General features: G+C 41.3%; 1 protein-coding gene across 3 annotated transcripts; it reads right to left on the bottom strand.

Moving 5' to 3' along the window:
- Positions 1-1034: 1034 nt before the first annotated feature.
- atp5f1c (ATP synthase F1 subunit gamma) lies at positions 1035-18574 on the bottom strand. Of its 3 annotated transcripts, none has more exons than XM_060902990.1 (9): positions 18486-18574; positions 18019-18053; positions 17772-17903; positions 15268-15472; positions 12023-12166; positions 11633-11697; positions 11310-11465; positions 10279-10375; positions 1035-1165 (listed from the first exon to the last, which is right to left on the bottom strand). In XM_060902990.1, the coding sequence occupies exons 1-9, from the start codon at positions 18524-18526 to the stop codon at positions 1162-1164; spliced, it is 879 nt and encodes a 292-aa protein (XP_060758973.1). In that variant the 5' UTR covers positions 18527-18574; the 3' UTR covers positions 1035-1161. The 3 variants fall into 3 exon arrangements, with proteins under 3 accessions (XP_060758973.1, XP_060758972.1, XP_060758974.1); XM_060902989.1 differs by lacking the exon at positions 1035-1165 and adding an exon at positions 3142-3163; XM_060902991.1 differs by lacking the exon at positions 1035-1165 and having other exon boundaries at positions 10275-10375.
- Positions 18575-18581: the final 7 nt, after the last annotated feature.

Below are 18581 nucleotides of genomic sequence, written 5' to 3'. Positions count from 1 at the left end.
CTCTACCCACCTGAAGACCAGGACTGCGCATGCGCGAATTCTTCATCCAAGCCTAGAGAGCACCTACTTCATTTTCAGGTCCTGGAGCAGCCACTGTCCTGCACATTTTAGTGTTTTCTCTGCCCTAAGACACTCATTTCCACTCAGGAAGACCTGTTAATTAGCTGATTACCTGAATCAGGTGTGCTAGAGTCAGAGAAAACACTTAAATATCCAACTCTGGATGGGGATTTCAACAGCCATCATGTGTTCCTCTCATACCTTATCTGTTCAGTGGTATCAGAGTTTGTATTTGATTTTGCAATCATGCATCTAAGGGAACTTAAAGCCAACTTGAACACAGTCTCACCTTGTCATATGAAGCGATGGATAAAACAAACCCAGATCAAGGACCTCATCCTGCCAGGATACAGTAGCAAATATTTAAATAATGAATATGTTATCTGGGCCAAACTAAACTTTCCCCTTGTGCAGTGATGGCAGACAGGCTAATCGACAACCCCAGACTTATTAAACTGCAGTCATGTAACACCAGTGAATGCGATCCTGTGACACCCGACTCTAAATGTTTATTAAAAGGGTTCATATTGCCAAGGGATAATGAGGAGACCAAAGTTGTTTTGATCTCCAGTTATTAAAAGTAACAATGCAAGCTTCATGAAGTCAACTGGGTTCAGCAGTAATCAGTTCAGGGTAATTTGATACTGCTTCAATAAAACTGAGCACCAGTCTGAATTTACTGATGGGATTAATCCAGGGTGCTATTTCAAATGTAGTCCTTATTTCAAGAGTTTCTCTGTACTTGATGACCTTTGGACACCCAAGGGCATAAAAGCTGAGAATGTGTTTTGACAATGAAATGAGAGACCCGTCAGCCATCAACATACAAAAATTCACTTCGTTAACGAGCCACACTTTAATCCACAAGCAGTAGTGGTTTTTACAGTTTTTAAAATTGCTGTCCAAGCTTTAATTTCTCATCAAATTGCAATACGCTGAGTCAAAACAGGAGACATTCAAAATGGATGGAGGCGTCGTTGTAAGAGGTTTATTTATTGATATTTTACAAACAGAGGGACAAACACTCTTTAATTTGATACCAGATGACTGAACAACAAATATATTTTCTGCCAGGAGCACAAGGGCCTGCATGGTTCCTCTTTATCTGTGGAAGAAAGAAAGAGAAAATACATTAAAAACAAACAATCTCTGTGATACAGCACTGCACAGCACTCGGGACTGTCTCAGCGGAGCTATTTATTTTAGGAATAAGCAGGCTCAAGGTTAAGAAATGTTTAAAATGAGCTAAAATAAAATGATAAAATAAGCATTAATGCTTGAATATAATTATAAAACTATCAGGAGCTCAGGGATGTGTGTATCAACATCACATAGGCTTAAGCTATTTTTGCTCGTGTTCACCAATGAGCATCCACTTCATTCAATAAAGATGAGATTATTAACCTCTGTGAATAACATGTTGCTAATAACAAACAAATTTGTTTCAAGGTACAAGTTCGAATTTGTTTCAATATGGCACTCATCATTAATTAAAAAGACATTTATTCCATTTCAACATTTTGGAAAAAAAACTATGATTTTTTTTTTTAAAGAAAACTTTGAGCCTGCTCCACAAAAAGCTACAAAACTCACAAGAACTATTTCACAAGGGTATTTTGGGTGGGGTGGTTTCCTACAAACACTGGGGTGTATTTAAACAGCATAAGGCTCAGACAAGCCCAATCTTCAAATAATAAATTTCCAATTATTTATTTGGTAGATGTTTTATTCAAGGTGCCTCACAAGTGAGGAAGTCTACAATCAAACATAGCAATCTGACTGGCTTAGTTTTTTTTTTCTTTTTTCGTGAAAAACAAACCTGAACACAACGAGAGCAAGATGATGTTCATAGCCACATCTTAATAAAGAGTGGTGTTGCAGGAAATGAGATATTCATGCATATTTGTTAAAGTACACAGAAAATGCCTGTGGCTGGTGGTCCACAATGGTAAAACAGGCACGTCTTCACTACATTTTATGATCAAATATACCAGACTGTCCAACAAAGCTAGAGGTCTGACTTCTAAGAAGAAAGGCAGAACAGTGGCTCCCAGGCAGTCCTGAGATCTCAACTGATGGCTAGTGCAGAATCACCGCTCAGGGCTCGACATTAACTTTTTAATCCACTTGTCCAGTCGGAAAAACAGCAAGATTTTTAATTTGTCCTGACCATAACCTTTTTATTCCTATGTATTTACCAGTCAAATGAAAAGAAAGTGGTTCATGAAGTTCATCAAAAAACAGGTATAGTTATGATAATCATTATGATTTACAATTTTGATTGAAAATCATTTACAGTTTTTTAATAAAACTCAAACTTTAACTCTAACAATGAACAAAAACTCTCCAGTGGCTCATTATGGTGCATGTTATTAAAATCCATGACCTGATCTGCAGTTTTACGAGTCAGGATTGTCATCTTTTTCACTTTCTTTCAATGAAATGAAACCAAAAGAACCCAGTTGGACATAAGGGTGACGAAATCACACTGTGAATGAAAAACGTCAGCGAGTTCGGCACTGGTGTGAAATTCCCGCGAAATATTTTACGACATTTGTGACGGTTAACATGAACCACACAAAAGAAAATTACAATTAATGGCCGAATGAAATTAAGATTCAGCACAGATTTTTTTTTTTTTTAGGTATTTGATCGCCATTTCTCTGATTTTGATGAATTCAGAATCTACTAATCTATAATTCAATATTACAACGTAGTTATTTTTACACACACACCTGCCGTACTCGGCTTCCCCAGAATTTCGTAAACACCACCACAGCCGGATCACTGAGGGGATTGAACTTGTTTCGTTGGAACTTCATTGACGTAACTCTTGAATAATTACTATAAAAATGGTGATTTTTAACAAATATTCAACTCGTCCCATCAGACAGGCAGATGTGGATTTGATTTATCCGGATCAAACATTCGGTTGTCCCGGACAGTTGGACTACCGTTAAATGTCGAGCCCTGCCACTAAAATCATAACTGAAATAAATGTTTAGACCACAGAACGTATGCTATTTAAATCACACCCACAATGCTACAATTTTTTTTTTCAATCTCGGCTTTACTACTGTTTACCTCCATCACGCCTCAGTTCCTGAGAGAATGGAATTTATACAAGGTGCAAGATGGTTAGTAGAGAGAAAAACAAGGTGGGGGGAAAAAGAACAAATGAAAATAAATGTGATTAGTGTACATGAGATGAACAAATGCGATGGTTGACATGACAAAAGAAGATTAAATGACGAAAGACAAGACAATGAAATATGTTACTTAACCCCTTGGCTGCCACCCATAATTAATTGTAATGTGCTGGGCATATAGGACAAAAATAGGTCAAAATTGGGATATTTTGATAATCTTTCTCTAACTTGTTCAGAACTTTATATTTTTAATATTTGTATATATAAAAAAAAAAGAAAAAAAACTGTTGTAGAGTAAAAATAACTTTAGTCATTAAAAACAACTTCAAAAACATCCAAAAAACAAACAAACAAACAACGGGTCTTGTCAATGAGAACCTGTCCATAAACATGAATTACTAGTACTTGAAAATACAATGTACACCAAGGGTCCATGTATTCCAAGAAACTGGGTACCATTTTTATGATGGTCCTTGGTATGACCCGACTGTGAATAGAACTCGCGATCTCCTAACCAAGAGGCGGACACGCTAACCACTAGGCCAACTCGCAGTAATGCGTCACTGTGAAGTAAAAGTAATGTGCCATGTAAACTACATAAAAGGAGTCATTTATGATGAGTACGTCAATAAGGCACAGGGGTAAAAGATTTCATGACATACAGTGGTGCTTGAAAGTTTGTGAACCCTTTAGAATTGTCTATATTTCTGCATAAATATGACCTAAAACATCATCAGATTTTCACACAAGTCCTAAAAGTAGATAAAGAGAACCCAGTTAAACAAATGAGACAAAAATATTATACTTGGTCATTTATTTATTGGGGCGGCACGGTGGTGTAGTGGTTAGCGCTGTCGCCTCACAGCAAGAAGGTCCTGGGTTCGAGCCCCGTGGCCGGCGAGGGCCTTTCTGTGCGGAGTTTGCATGTTCTCCCCGTGTCCGCGTGGGTTTCCTCCGGGTGCTCCGGTTTCCCACACAGTCCAAAGACATGCAGGTTAGGTTAACTGGTGACTCTAAATTGACCGTAGGTGTGAATGTGAGTGTGAATGGTTGTCTGTGTCTATGTGTCAGCCCTGTGATGACCTGGCGACTTGTCTAGGGTGTACCCCGCCTTTCACCCGTAGTCAGCTGGGATAGGCTCCAGCTTGCCTGCGACCCTGTAGAACAGGATAAAGCGGCTACAGATAATGAGATGAGACAATGCCAAACCACATACTGCATCAATTACAGCATCATGGCTGTGTAGAAGAAGGGTCCGGGTACTGAACTGGCCAGCCTGCAGTCCAGATCTTTCACCCATAGAAAACATTTGGCGCATCATAAAACGGAAGATACGACAAAAAAGACCTAAGACAGTTGAGCAACTAGAATCCTACATTAGACAAGAATGGGTTAACATTCCAATCTCTAAACTTGAGCAACTTGTCTCCTCAGTCCCCAGACGTTTACAGACTGATGTCTCACAGTGGGAAACATGGCCTTGTCCCAACTTTTTTGAGATGTGTTGTTGTCATGAAATTTAAAATCACCTAATTTTTCTCTTTAAATGATACATTTTCTCAGTTTAAACATTTGATATGTCATCTATGTTCTATTCTGAATAAAATATGGAATTTTGAAACTTCCACATCATTGCATTCCGTTTTTATTTACAATTTGTAGTTTGTCCCAACTTTTTTGGAATCGGGGTTGTATTTAAAGAACAGGGATCTATCAAAGTCTGATCTTCACAACACTTGTTTGTGGAAGTGCATCACGAACAAAGGAGGTTTCTGAGGACCTCAGAAAAAGCGTTGTTGATGCTCATCAGGCTGGAAAAGGTTACAAAACCATCTCTAAAGAGTTTGGACTCCACCAATCCAGTCAGACAGATTGTGTACAAATGGAGGAAATTCAAGACCATTGTTACCCTCCCCAGGAGTGGTCAACCAATAAAGATCACTCCAAGAACAAGGCATGTAATAGTCGGCGAGGTCACAAAGGACCCCAGGGTAACTTCTAAGCAACTGAAGGCCTCTCTCACATTGGCTAATGTTCATGAGTCCACCATCAGGAGAACACTGAACAACAATGGTGTGCATGGCAGGGTTGCAAGGAGAAAGCCACTGCTCTCCAAAAAGAACATTGCTGCTTGTCTGCAGTTTGCTCAAGATCACGTGAACAAGCCAGAAGGCTATTGGAAAAATGTTTTGTGGACGGATGAGACCAAAATAGAACTTTTTGGTTGTAATGAGAAGCGTTATGTTTGGAGAAAGGAAAACACTGCATTCCAGCATAAGAACCTTATCCCATCTGTGAAACATGGCGGTGGTATTATCATGGTTTGGGCCTGTTTTGCTGCATCTGGGCCAGGACGGCTTGCCAATGAATTCTGAATTAGTTATACCAGCGAATTCTAAAGGAAAATGTCAGGACATCTGTCCATGAACTGAATCTCAAGAGAAGGTGGGTCATGCAGCAAGACAACGACCCTAAGCACACAAGTCGTTCTACCAAAGAACGGTTAAAGAAGAATAAAGTTAATGCTTTGGAATGGCCAAGTCAAAGTCCTGACCTTAATCCAATGGAAATGTTGTGGAAGGACCTGAAGCGAGCAGTTCATGTGAGGAAACCCACCAACATCCCAGAGTTGAAGCTGTTCTGTACGGAGGAACGGGCTAAAATTCCTCCAAGCCGGTGTGCAGGACTGATCAACAGTTACCGTAAATGTTTAGTTGCAGTTATTGCTGCACAAGGGGGTCACACCAGATACTGAAAGCAAAGGTTCACATACTTTTGCCACTCACAGATATGTAATATTGGATCATTTTCCTCAATAAATAAATGACCAAGTATAATATTTTGTCTCATTTGTTTAACTGGGTTCTCTTTATCTACTTTTAGGACTTGTGTGACAATCTGATGATGTTTTAGGTCATATTTATGCAGAAATATAGACAATTCTAAAGGGTTCACAAACTTTCAAGCACCACTGTACGTGACTCGTCCAAGGGCATCGAAGGGGTTAAACAAATACAAAACTGATGAGGTGAGGACAGACAGGGCTTCAAACTCTCATCAAAGCCAACCGACCTCATAATTCTGTAAGAACTAATGGATTTCATTTGCAGTCAAGTATTTGTTGTGGATTTTTTCAGTTACATGTAGAAAATTGCACCGCATTACTTTTGCAGAAGCCATGGCCTAATGGTTAGAGAAGCAGCTTTGGGATCAAAAGGTCACCAATTCGATTCCCTGGACCAGCAGGAATGGCTGAAGTTTCCTTCAGCAAGGCACCCAACTCTCCAACGGTTCTCCTGGCTGCTCTGGGCATGTTGTACATGGCTCTGGATAAGAGCATCTGCCAAATGCTGTAATCAGACCCTCCAGGATTTCGCGATGTTGCGATTTGCAACTTCAACGCAAATTCAACCAATCCCCGCGAATTCAGGGCGGTGTTGCAATTCTATCCAATCACTGCAACTTTCCTGCAAATTTGACCAATCGTTGGCATCGTCTTGAGGTGACGTCGACAAACTACCTTCCGCCTTACTTCCGTGTATACGTTCAAGAGAAGCAGCATGTGCGCAGTGTTGCCAGATTGGGTAGTTTCCTGCCCAATTGGGCGGTTTTGAACATATTTTAGGCTGGAAAACATCAGCAGTATCTGGCAACACTGCATGTGCGAGTCAGTGTTTCTGTAGGCTTAAATTCTGTTACTGAAAGTGTGTTATGTTTACAGTGAAGCACTGTGCGCACTTTACATTATTTTTTACTTAATACAAGAAATTAATGGATGCCAACATTTTTGCCAAAATGGTATTTTATTTTCCATTGTTTAGGCAGCTTCAGCATCATACTGTGAGATTCTGTTCAAATTGTTTTTTTCTTCTATGAAGTCTGAGCCATTTATTTTATTAGTTTATAATTATTGTATAATTTAGTCTTCAGGAGAGACTGCCTGCACACAGTACTAGTATTAATAGTTTTTTTTCTTCATGAAAGCTGAGGCGTTTATATTATATTTGAAGGTAACTTCATGTTGTGCTGTGAGGTTCTATGCACTTTAACTTTTGAACCAACAGGTGCATTTGGATGAGTAAAGCCTATTTTTCTGCATTTTTGTAGTCCTGCTAATCTTTTATATTGGTAAAGTTGTTTATAGGACCATTTCTCAGTGTCTTTGTTTTTTTTTAATCAATAGTTTTTCAGTAATAACTTAATATTTAACATATCACTCAATTTTAATCACAGAAAGAGAAAATCGCAACAATTTCTCGCAACTTTCACTTCCTCCCGCAATGTAATCGCAACAAAAAACTAAAAAACACCGCAATTTTTTGGAAAACCCCCACAACATCAGACATTTTAGCCCGCAACAATCACAAAAAAGGCCCGCGGAATCCTGGGGGGACTGTGTAATGTAATGTCGATGGCATACTGAAAAGCTTCAAAATTATTAGCAGTATTTAATCAGGAAAGGTTACGACTGGCACGGCTTTGCGAGGTCTCGTGTGAACAGAAGATAATTTGTTCCCAGGAAAGATGATGATAACTTCATGACTCTTTATCCCATTACTCTAGCTTATAATTGTTGGAGGGGACAACTCCATGACAACAGCGTAAATGACGAAGCATGCTGGCTAAACTGATATTTTCTTTCAAAACACCATATAATCTAAATAAAACATACACCTACACGCTAAATATATGAAACAATGACCGCACAATCCACCTGTTGTAGACTAACCAATCGTGTGATACCATGGAGTTGCTCGCATCAACAGTACGTTAGTTCCGAGCTTCAAAAGTAGGTAATTACAGGCGTCATGATGGCCTGTGATTTTGGAGAGAATGTAGGAGTACATACTCTCCATGAGCAAGGTACTTCATTTGTTTTCCATATTTGCACCAAGAAACAAAAAAAAAAAAAGCCAAGTCACATGTAACTACTACTTAATAATAAGCATCGCCTCCATTTTTAAACCAATCCGTCTGAGACCACAGCTCCACCGAGTCGTTTCCTATCAACTCAACACTGAAGCTTGTGAATTCACAGGTCAAAGCCATAGCAAAGACTGCATCAGGAAAACTAATTGCTAAGGCTACAGCAGGATTTCAATGAATTATCTGGAAATCACCCTAATAAAGGAGCTGTTGACTATTCATGACTGCGATGCCAGATAAATAGTACTAGATCCATTATTTATGATCTGATCCTCACCCAGGAGAACATCAAGAGTCTATCGAGAATATGCAGCCGTTTGTTGAGGTTTTGTTAAACATCACAACCTGTAATGACGTGTAACAGGACCTTCATGGCAAACGTGCATGTGTACTCCTTAGGCCAAAAAAAAAAAAAAAAAAAAGTGTGTGTTTCCGGTTACCCGACCGACCCTAATCCGTACCGCCCGACCCTAAACTTTTGTTTCGTTTTTTTCCCAGTCGCGACTTTTACATATAACCCAACCGCATGAACCGGAAGTTTGTGTCACTCTCTAGGAAAATCAGGGCTTTCCACAAGCGCCGGCTGCCAGCCATACAGCCGACTACACAATTAAGTCCAACCGGCTACTTTAATGACTTATTTTTGTAGCCCACAGGCTCTAAATATTAATTTTCGATTTTAATAAAATTAAATGTTTATCTAACGGACTGACAATAATGTCAAACTGAACTGCACATGCGGTGTGTGCGCGCGCACTCGGCGGAGGCAGTAGTGTGTCGGGGCCGTCAGAGGGAACAGAAGCAGAGATAACGCTTATTTTGTCTTTCACCTCGAGACATGATTCAAACTTTAAAACGGAGACAAAATTCTCCTGTGTGGAGCTGGCATTCAACTTTTTTGCTAGGTTCTATACTTTTTGATCAGTCACAGATCAAACACCATGAGCAAATCTGGACAAATTCAGACTTTATAATGGGTGTCTATGGCGTTACACACCAGTGGAACTCAGGAGTTTAGAGTGTAGGCAGCTTGAAAAAAAAAAAAAAAGCTCTAACTTTCTCATTTAAACTGTTTTCTCAGCCACAATTTTCATTCTACACACACAACTTTCTCAAAAGTTGTAGTCACACATTATGTGAATCAAGACAAGTGTCTCCCTGAGCAATAGGATTTGCAATTTTTGAATGAGAAGCCTGAAAGTAAGGAGAGGACAGCCGTGCTCTCCCATAGACTCGCATTATAAATGTGGCAGCGCTTTTACTGCAAAATCAGAAAAGTCACTTGTTTTTAACTCGCTCTAGTGTCCACATTTTTTACACTAGGGACAAAAAAAAGTACATTAATGTGTTCATGGGAGCCTTGTAGCACTCAATGTGAAAGAATTTTGTGAATAGCTCCTTTCGTTTCCGTGTAAATCAGCGTTGTTCGAGGAGAGGGAACTCTGAGAAAAAGCGCTCTTTGCTTGTTATATTGTGTCTTTTCCCTGCACCGTTACCAAGGCGACGAGCTGCACTCAGGGAGCAGAGAGGGGCGGGGCTGCTCTCTCTCCCTCATGGTGTATTGAGCTGTTATATTTACAGAAAAATTCATGTTAAAAGGTGTCTCATGCTGCATCAGATTCATCAGAAGGTGGTAACTCAGGTGACCTGCAAAGAAATTCATTATATTTTGTGAAATTATTCCTGTCTAAATATAGGTTATGGCAGCCATCTTGAAAAGAAAAAAAAAAAAAAGCCTGCCTACCGACCCTAGTTTTGAAATCTACGTAACCGGAAACACACTTTTTTTTTTTGGCCTTAGTAAAATACCCCATGACTGAAATGTTACTATATTATTATACTCAGGCTGGTATGACTGGTAAAAGTAGGCCAATAACGTCTTGGGTTTTGAGCCAGATAGAAAAACATACTGATTAAGGAACTTGGTGCTGATTAAATGAAACTAAATTTGAAGGGGGGGGGGTTAATTTGCTCAAAGGAAAATTTTGAAAAAACTGCCCTGTTCTTGTGTATGGATTAAGGAGAAGTGCACAGAGAGCTGAGGACGGATCACTGAGAGCAAACATGCAGATGAGAGAGAGAGAGAGAGAGAGAGAGAGAGAGAGAGAATATGAATGAGTATATGCCAGTAAAGAGATCTTACAGAGCAGCAGCTCCGGAGATGATTTCGATCAGCTCCTTTGTGATCACAGCCTGGCGAGTGCGGTTGAAGGTCAGGGTCAGCTTGTCAATCATCTCAGCTGTACCGAAGAAATACAAAAATATTTAAAACAGTTATTCCATGAAATGAAATCGAGTCGTACATGAGCTGACAGCCGACGAGGTCCGTAGCACCGAGGTGGCTATAAGCCGTGTATGACGAGATTGAGTGGAATAACTTTTATTCTATCCACATTCACTGGATTTTGAGAAACAGAGCATTTTTATTTTTTGCAAATGCGATAAATAAAAACATTATACAAAACATCCGACAAAATCATTTCCGCTTCGGCGGACTTCTTAAAAACCCATCGATGGCAGCACGAATTGACTTTAGCGTTGTATTTCTTTGTATAAAGTGTTGTCTTGCTGTCATGCCGAGATATAGAATAGTTTTAGACGTGTTTAATTCTTGCTTGGACATTTCAGTTCTGTAATTTTCAAACTTCTTTGAGTTTTTGAACCACTCTTTATATTTAAAGAAATAAATTTTATTGCTTAAAGATGAAGAATGTCGTCAAACCGGCAAAAATGACAGTAGCAATTTGTGAAAAACGCTATAATAATATTTCTTGCAAACTGAAGAGGAAAAAAAAAAAAAAAAGATATGTTCCTACCATAAAATATTTTTATTCCATATTTTGCCGCTTGTTTTGTATTTTTTGGGGTTCTGTTTTTGAATAGTTTTTATTTCGTCAACGGTTGGTTCAGCAACACGCGCCGCCATTTTGTTTTTCTCTACTCACGGTATATGAGCTGATAGCCTAGTAGCAGAGAAGCCAATCAGAGCACACGATTGCTCATATCCAGTGACTGTAGATATAAGAATATACATTATACTCATGTTCACAGAAAAAGAGCTCTCCTTCATACAAATACTAAACCACTGTTGCGATAACTAATCTATTTGGGGAAAATAGACTTGACGAAATGTCTGGAGCGGAGGAGGAGGAAGGCGGCGAGCGTTCCACTCACAGGCGTTCTTGCTGGCGCTGTCCATTGCGGTCATCCGAGCGCTCTGCTCACTGGTGGTGGACTCTTTCAGCCCGTAGTAAATGATGTTAACCAGGGCAAATTCCTGGTAGTTCCTCAGCACATCGGCATCGATGTCATCATAGATGCCCATGTTCTCTGCATGATAAAGGATATCGAAGGAATTAACGTTGACATTTCGAGTCATATATTTAACAATGTGCACAATAAGTTGCAGTTCACATACGTATTTTGCATATTACAGCTTGAAATGTTAGATTAATAACAAAAATATATCCACAAAGCAATGAAAGGTCTGATCCTACCTGAGCCTGCAACTGTGTCCACGGAAAACAGGGGCTTCTCATCAGTCTTGTATGAAATTACAGACCTGCAAAAAGCCAAAACAAGTTAAAGCTGCATGATTTTGGTGAAAATGCTTTGTGAGACACTTGTCGAAGAACGGTGAACATGGGTTCTGCTGCATCATTCTCCATAGCGTGGATTAATCCAAAGACCAGGGCAGGCAAGCAACACAATGGGAACTCAGCAAATTCATCCAAACTGCATTCTGTGCACTAAATAAGATGATTAATAGCTTGAACTCTAATTAGTAAGACTAGAAATCTGGGGGCTGCACGACTTTCAGGTGCAATGATGTGGGGAGGATCCGCGCTGGTGGACAAGGTGTGTGTGGTCCGATTATGGACACTCACCTGAATCGGTTGTAGATGATGGTGCCCTGGTCGAACTCGTAGCCCGAGTTCAGCAGCTCTGTCGCAATGATGGAGGCGTCGTTGAACGTCGGGGGTTTGCGGCCCACTTCCTTACAGTTAATGAGGATGTGTTGTCCATGGGTCCTGACAGTTAAACAGAGTGCAGAGGGATGCCAAAGAGATTTACAGAATATTATACACATACAGGACACTTTTTCAATGGAATAAAAACATGTACTCTAGTCCCTTCTAGCATGTTTCATTGATTTGGTAGCATGCAATATTGTTAGCATATCGCTTATCCTACATGTATTTCATCACTCTACCCAATAGAGAATGAGCGTTGAATATGGTTTATGATACTGCATGGTTGTCAAGACAACATGACGTCACACGGTGGAACTGATGCGAATATTCAATGAGAAAGAATAATAATATTGGCTGGCATTCCCCCCCCCCCAATCTGTCCCTCTGAGTTACATGTTGGTCCTGGGATTGAGATGCTGGCCTCTTCTGCCCCCAGACCTGCTTGATCCATCCTGGGGCCCTGTGTCTGGTTGGAGTTTTATCGCATCGCTCCTGTGGAGGACGGCCCCATGAGGACAGTTGAGGGTTACACCTGGAGGACGCTCTGGACTCTTACAGTAATGCTTTTAGGACTGCAGTTGTCATGAACAGTTTGCACTCAAGTTTCCATCAATGAAGAGTTATAATATCAACGAAACTGTCTTCATGTTAAAACTGTTAATGTTATAGTCATGCTGTCTGTTGTTGCCCAAATGAGGATGGGTTCCCTTTTGAGTCTGGTTCCTCTCGAGGTTTCTTCCTCATGTCGTCTGAGGGAGTTTTTCCTTGCCACCGTCGCCACAGGCTTGCTCATTGGGGATAGATTAGGGATAAAATTAGCTCATGTTTTAAGTCGTTCAAATTCTGTAAAGCTGCTTTGCGACAATGTTTATTGTTAAAAGCGCTATACAAATAAACTTGACTTGACATTTTTTCATGGTATATCAGATATATTTCTTTTGTAACGCCCTGTTCTTAACTTTTTTGTAAAATCTATAATTGTTCAAGCAAATGTGTATAATAATAATAATAATAATAAAAATAGATAGATAGATGATTTTAGATTAGATAGAACTTTATTGATCCCTTTGGGCGGATTCCCTCAGGGAAATAAAAAAAAAAAAAATCCTCTCTCGAATGAGAGAGAAAACTGGCTCCTGGTTGCGTTTTAAAGTTAAAAATATCCATGGGATATGAAGAAAAACACACCGTCTTCGTAAGAAGAGCAGAAAGTAAAAAGGTGGGAAAAAAAAGGTTAAAAGAGCTAAAAACTACAGAGCTACTGGAGAGGCAGCAGTCTCACACAGCACCCCACAATGAAGCATACCGGGTGGCTTTTGCTTGTCGTATAGGTATATTCCATTCAGCGAGTATGATATTGAACTCATATTCAATTCAGCTAGCATGGAGTTGAAGACATCTGATAGACCACTTCACGCTAACCAATATTATTTAAATGTATTAACAACTATATATAGTTGCTGGTATTTCACTGTGCATTTATCTTTTGGAGAAGTCACTCTCATTCGCGCTCTCTCTCCCCTCTCTCCTTTTTTTTAAAGTTTTATCCAGTTTTCTCACCCATTCTCATTATATTTTTGGGAAGGAAACTTACTATATCCCTTTTACTGTTGTCCAGTGTAATATACCGTTATCTGTAGGTGCTAAAGAAGGCAACTTAGGCTTGAAATTCTTGAAGCTGTTTCACCTCTCATCTGAAAGGCTTCTTCAGTTCTGTCTGACTAGTGCGGAGTTCCAGGTTCAGTTCAGACAGAACTGAAGAAGCCTTTCAGATGAGAGATGAAACGTCTTCAAGAATTTCAAGCAAGTCCATCCATTATCTGTAGCCGCTCATCCTGTACAGGGTCGCAGGCAAGCTGGAGCCTATCCCAGCTGACTACGGGCGAAAGGCGGGGTACACCCTGAACAAATCGCCAGGTCATCACAGGGCTGACACATAGACACAGACAACCATTCACACTCACATTCACACCTACGGTCAATTTAGAGCCACCAATTAACCTAACCTGCATGTCTTTGGACTGTCAGGGAAACCGGAGCACCCCAAGCTTTCGTCTAAACCGGGGAACAGGGGCGCTGCGCCCTCTTACCGAAATGCCGATTGAACCCCAAGTCACACTTAGGCCATGCACTTATATGCTACTGCACAACATGCAGTCTTTCTCAAAACGATCTTTTCTCCGTGAAAACATCCCAGCAACACCACGTGACAATGTGTCTGATCATCAAATACGTTATAATTACTCCAAAAATATTCCAATCATAGTAGATACACCGCCAGATGGTGCAAAAACAATCCGAATTGGCGTTTTCCAGACTGAGGCGCCATGTTGTTTAGTTATTAACTTGTCGCGGCTGCTCTCGCAAGATTTGACATGAGTTACATACAAGGTCAGCTGACTTGTAGAGCGAGATTTCTTGAGACTGAATGACCTTTCACCCACCGACGCGGGAGTTTTTGACAGAAGTAGTTCGCGAGTTGTTTTTGTTGACACTTGGGCATTTAAAGATGTCATCCCGCAGCACAAAACGGAAGAAAGCCAAAGACTGTCCGGGGCAGAAGAAGATTACTTCTTTCTTTTTCAATGTTGACAAACAATTTGTTACAATTTCCCTCTCAGATAGCCTCAGAATGTCCCAATGTAGCCTCAATTTTTCAAAGGCTTCGCATGGCGGAGGGGGGGACGGACACCCCCCCCCGGTCACTTCGCTCCCTCGCCATGGTGAGCACCCTCATACTAAATTTTTCTAGAAAAACCCCTGTACCCGGAGGAAACCCACACAGACACGGGGAGAACATGCAAACTCCGCACAGAAAGGCCCTCGTCAGCCACTGGGCTCGAACCCAGGACCTTCTTGCTGTGAGGCGACAGCGCTAACCACTACACCACCGTGCCGCCCTCAAGCAAGTCCAGTTGCCTTCTTTTAGCACCTACGGTTTACGATGACCTGGATGAATGACAATCGTCAAAGACAAATATACCATTATCATTGCTTATTTTTACCACTGAATAACAGTTTGGTTTAATCATGAGCAAAACAGTTTAAACACAGTTGTAACCAAATATGGCAACCTTACTTAAAAAAAAAAAAAAACACTTGTTAATTTGATATGCTGTACACACACACACACGCGCACTAAAGAGAAAAACGCGTACCTGTAGAGCAGGCCTCTAAGCTTGTCTCCAACATTAACCACCATGACCTCTTTGCCAGCACCAGTGAGTTTGGCGATTTCACTTTTCATGGTTTTGGCCACGCTGGAGTGAATAGCACCACACAACCCACGATCAGAGGACACGCCTATTATCAGGTGCTTGTTCTTATCCTCTGGAGCCTTGATCTCAGCCTTCTCATAAAGCGCTAAAGAACAGGGAAACATGAATTTAGGTCAGGAGTCTTACAGTAGTTTTACTATTATGTTAAGTCATGGCCTAAAGGTAAAAGAAGCAGATTTGGGACCCAAAGGTCACCAGTTCGATTCCCTGAACCAGCAGGAATGCCCAAGTGCCCTTGAGCAAGGCACCCAACCCTAAACTGTTCCAAGTATGTTGTACATCACGCCTGATTATGTGATATTAATGTAATGAAAGGTCTTTGGTAAACAGAAGACCAATACGGCATTAAAATAGCTGGGACACAGTCCTGTCAATCATTCGTGATATCACATCTCTCTCTCTGTATAGACCCTTCCCACGTGACGTCACGACAAACGCGGCCACCATTTTGGACATGAACTACCAGTAGTCTACCACAGCCAACAACGAGGAACGACGGCGAAGCATCGAAAGGAATATAGCCATCAAAGAAAGTTTTTACTTTCAGCAAGACTTCCATCATGCCATTATATTGTTGTGCACCTGGATGTAGTAACCATCAACACACAAGGCAAGATTTATCATTTTATCGGATCCCGACAGATGCTGACCGATGGAGAAGATGGATGGTCTCTAAAATATTGGCAAAATGATGTTTATTGACATAGCAATCGTGTGTAACGGGAAGCATTTGCATATCCGAAGTGTTGTGTTTACATCAAAGATAAAATAAACCGATATGACAACGACTGCTGCTGCCAGGTTGGGGACACAAACTAGTAGAAAGGAAGTGTGCCAACAGTGCCAACACACTTCCTTTGTGGTCGATTCTGCTTTAAGGTAAGATGCATTTAATTATTCGTCTGCTGTGGGTTTGGAATCGGTAGCCTGACCGAGTCGTTCATGTTTGTGGTGCCATTTGTTTGTTGACGCGTGTTGAAATGGAAGATTGGTTGTTGACATGATTTCCAGTGATGCTTTGGTGCTGCTGTGGATCAGATGTGTTGAGTAGCCTGACTGTTTTTTTTTCCTTGCGTGTGGTATCATTGTTGACGCGAGGTTGTTTTTTGAACATGCCAATGCGGACACGATTTCCCCTGATGAGTTATGACTTCAGACGCGATGCGTGTGTGGAGGTGTGGAGTCCGCGTGATATGTGCGTAAGATAGGCTTCTCATGTGTTTGGAGATCCGCTCTCTGAGACAAGCACAAGCGCCGCCCCCCCAAGGGAAACAAATGGACCCCCCAAAAATATCGGCATAGTTCGAACACTGGGTTGGAGAAAGTAATGGCAAATAGTGAGTGCACAAACCATAGAAGGTAAACTGTACACAGCACCAGGGCAGTGTGATGGTATGTCTACTTTTAGATTGTGTTAGCTTATCAATGAACACACTCGTCACTCGACAAGTTTCACGTCTTTACGACGGATACTTAAATGTGTGTTAAGTATTATTGTTGCAGTCTAAGCCCATGTTTACATTAGACCGTATCAGCGGATCATCAGATTAACGTTTTTAAAACGATTAATGTGCACACAGCAACACCAATACACGATTTGCGTGCATACAGCAACACCAATACACGGATATGCTCGGCTCCGCAGGCATCCTGCGCTCCAAATCACTCCGCCCTGAACAGCGAGTGCCCTCTGGAGGGTGCGCACTCCGGCCCTGCGCAGCTCACACAGCGCGTGAGTGAAGCACACTAGCAGTGTTTTCGGGACTGAGCCGCTGTGTGTGTGATCCCAACGCATAATCACTTACCACTTGCAAGTGGAAGGACGCCGTTTTTCAGCAGTCGCGTCACATGACCAACGCCAGCGAATCAGGAAGGTGGATGTCACAGTGACGTTGTCCAATGAGACGCCAGCTAGAGCTCAGCACAGCGTATCCGCGTATTCTGAATGTTTACACAGCACCGGAGCTGACACGATCTGGATTGAATACGTGGACGCTGGCGGATTCCCGTTTCCCGGCGTTTCCAGGCGGTTTAATGTAAACGGACAGTGCATCCGCGAAGAAAACGAGACAGATATGGTCTAATGTAAACGTAGCCTGAGCAGTCATTGTAGCAGCTAGATGAGCGAGAACCGAAAGGGCCTGTGCCATAAACTGTTATTTTTTCATGTCCAAAATGGTGGTCACGTTTACGAAGGTCACGTGAGTGAAAAGGGTCTATATCTGTTACCTGGTTTGTTTCATGGCAATTGATCTTTCTAAATGATGTGAATTTAGGTCAGGAGTCTTACTATTATCCTTTACCATCAAACATTCTGGATATATTGTGTCGGAACTTTGGCTGTTAAATTAAATCCCTTTTCTCATCGCAAAGTCAAGACGTACAGAGAGCCCCGGTGCCGTAAACACGCGCCGGCTTCAAGGACCTCTCCGCTCTGGCGTACTTGGCGGCGGCCACCATCTTCATGGACTTCGTGATCTTCTGGATGTTCTTGACGGACTTCAACCGAATGGTGACTGGGTATCAAAATATTCATTCATATGGTCAGTGCAATGCCATTAAGGACACATTTATCTCTCAAATATTCACCAAAAAATAAAACAAGGTCTGAGATATATGGATGTTACTCACTGTCCTTCAAGGTAGCCATGGTCCTGACCTGCCCACTGTAAAGGAAATCAGCTTATTAGCCAGCAGTCAACTTGGTGAAGCAAAATAAGCAAGTCTGACTCTTTCTGGTTATAGTTCTGTATTTCTGCTGAAGATACTATGCGAGGCGAGTTCACTGTTCATTACAATGCTCCCCAAAACCTCGTCATTTGGTGTGTGCAAGCCAAAAGGCAGACATTTCCAACACAATTCAGCGTAAACAAAGTCAGAAATGTCACTTTGGTGTGTAAAACTCAAACCCAGTTAGCATGTGTGCTAACAACCCGTCAAACCCTTTCTTCCTCGAGGTGACTGCGGCCTACATAACAACACGCCCTTCAGCTTCTCACCGGCACTTCACGACATTACCAATCCTGTATATATTAAACCAAACCTCAGGAATATATTATTTGAAAAAACAGCATGATAATTCGACAGAATTTCATTACCATTGTGGAAAGAACACCACCGCGCTAGCCCGGGTGAACATATTCACTCAGAATGAAGGTCAGAGTCGGCGCACTGCGCATGCCCCTCTCCAAAGC

Source organism: Neoarius graeffei, chromosome 21, assembly GCF_027579695.1.
Source record: "Neoarius graeffei isolate fNeoGra1 chromosome 21, fNeoGra1.pri, whole genome shotgun sequence".
Taxonomy (NCBI): Eukaryota; Metazoa; Chordata; class Actinopteri; order Siluriformes; family Ariidae; genus Neoarius; species Neoarius graeffei.
This window is presented reverse-complemented; position numbering and strand designations above follow the sequence as displayed.

Excerpts from the sequence above, each read along its gene's own strand:
- atp5f1c (XM_060902989.1), bottom strand. The coding sequence starts at position 18,526 with ATGTTCACCCGGGCTAGCGCGGTGGTGTTCTTTCCACAATG. Across the intron at positions 12,167-15,267 it reads CTTAGAGGCCTGCTCTACAG|GACCCATGGACAACACATCC; the intron begins GTACGCGTTTTT and ends TTTAACTGTCAG. Across the intron at positions 10,376-11,309 it reads CAGCGCCAGCAAGAACGCCT|CTGAGATGATTGACAAGCTG; the intron begins GTGAGTGGAACG and ends TCTTCGGTACAG.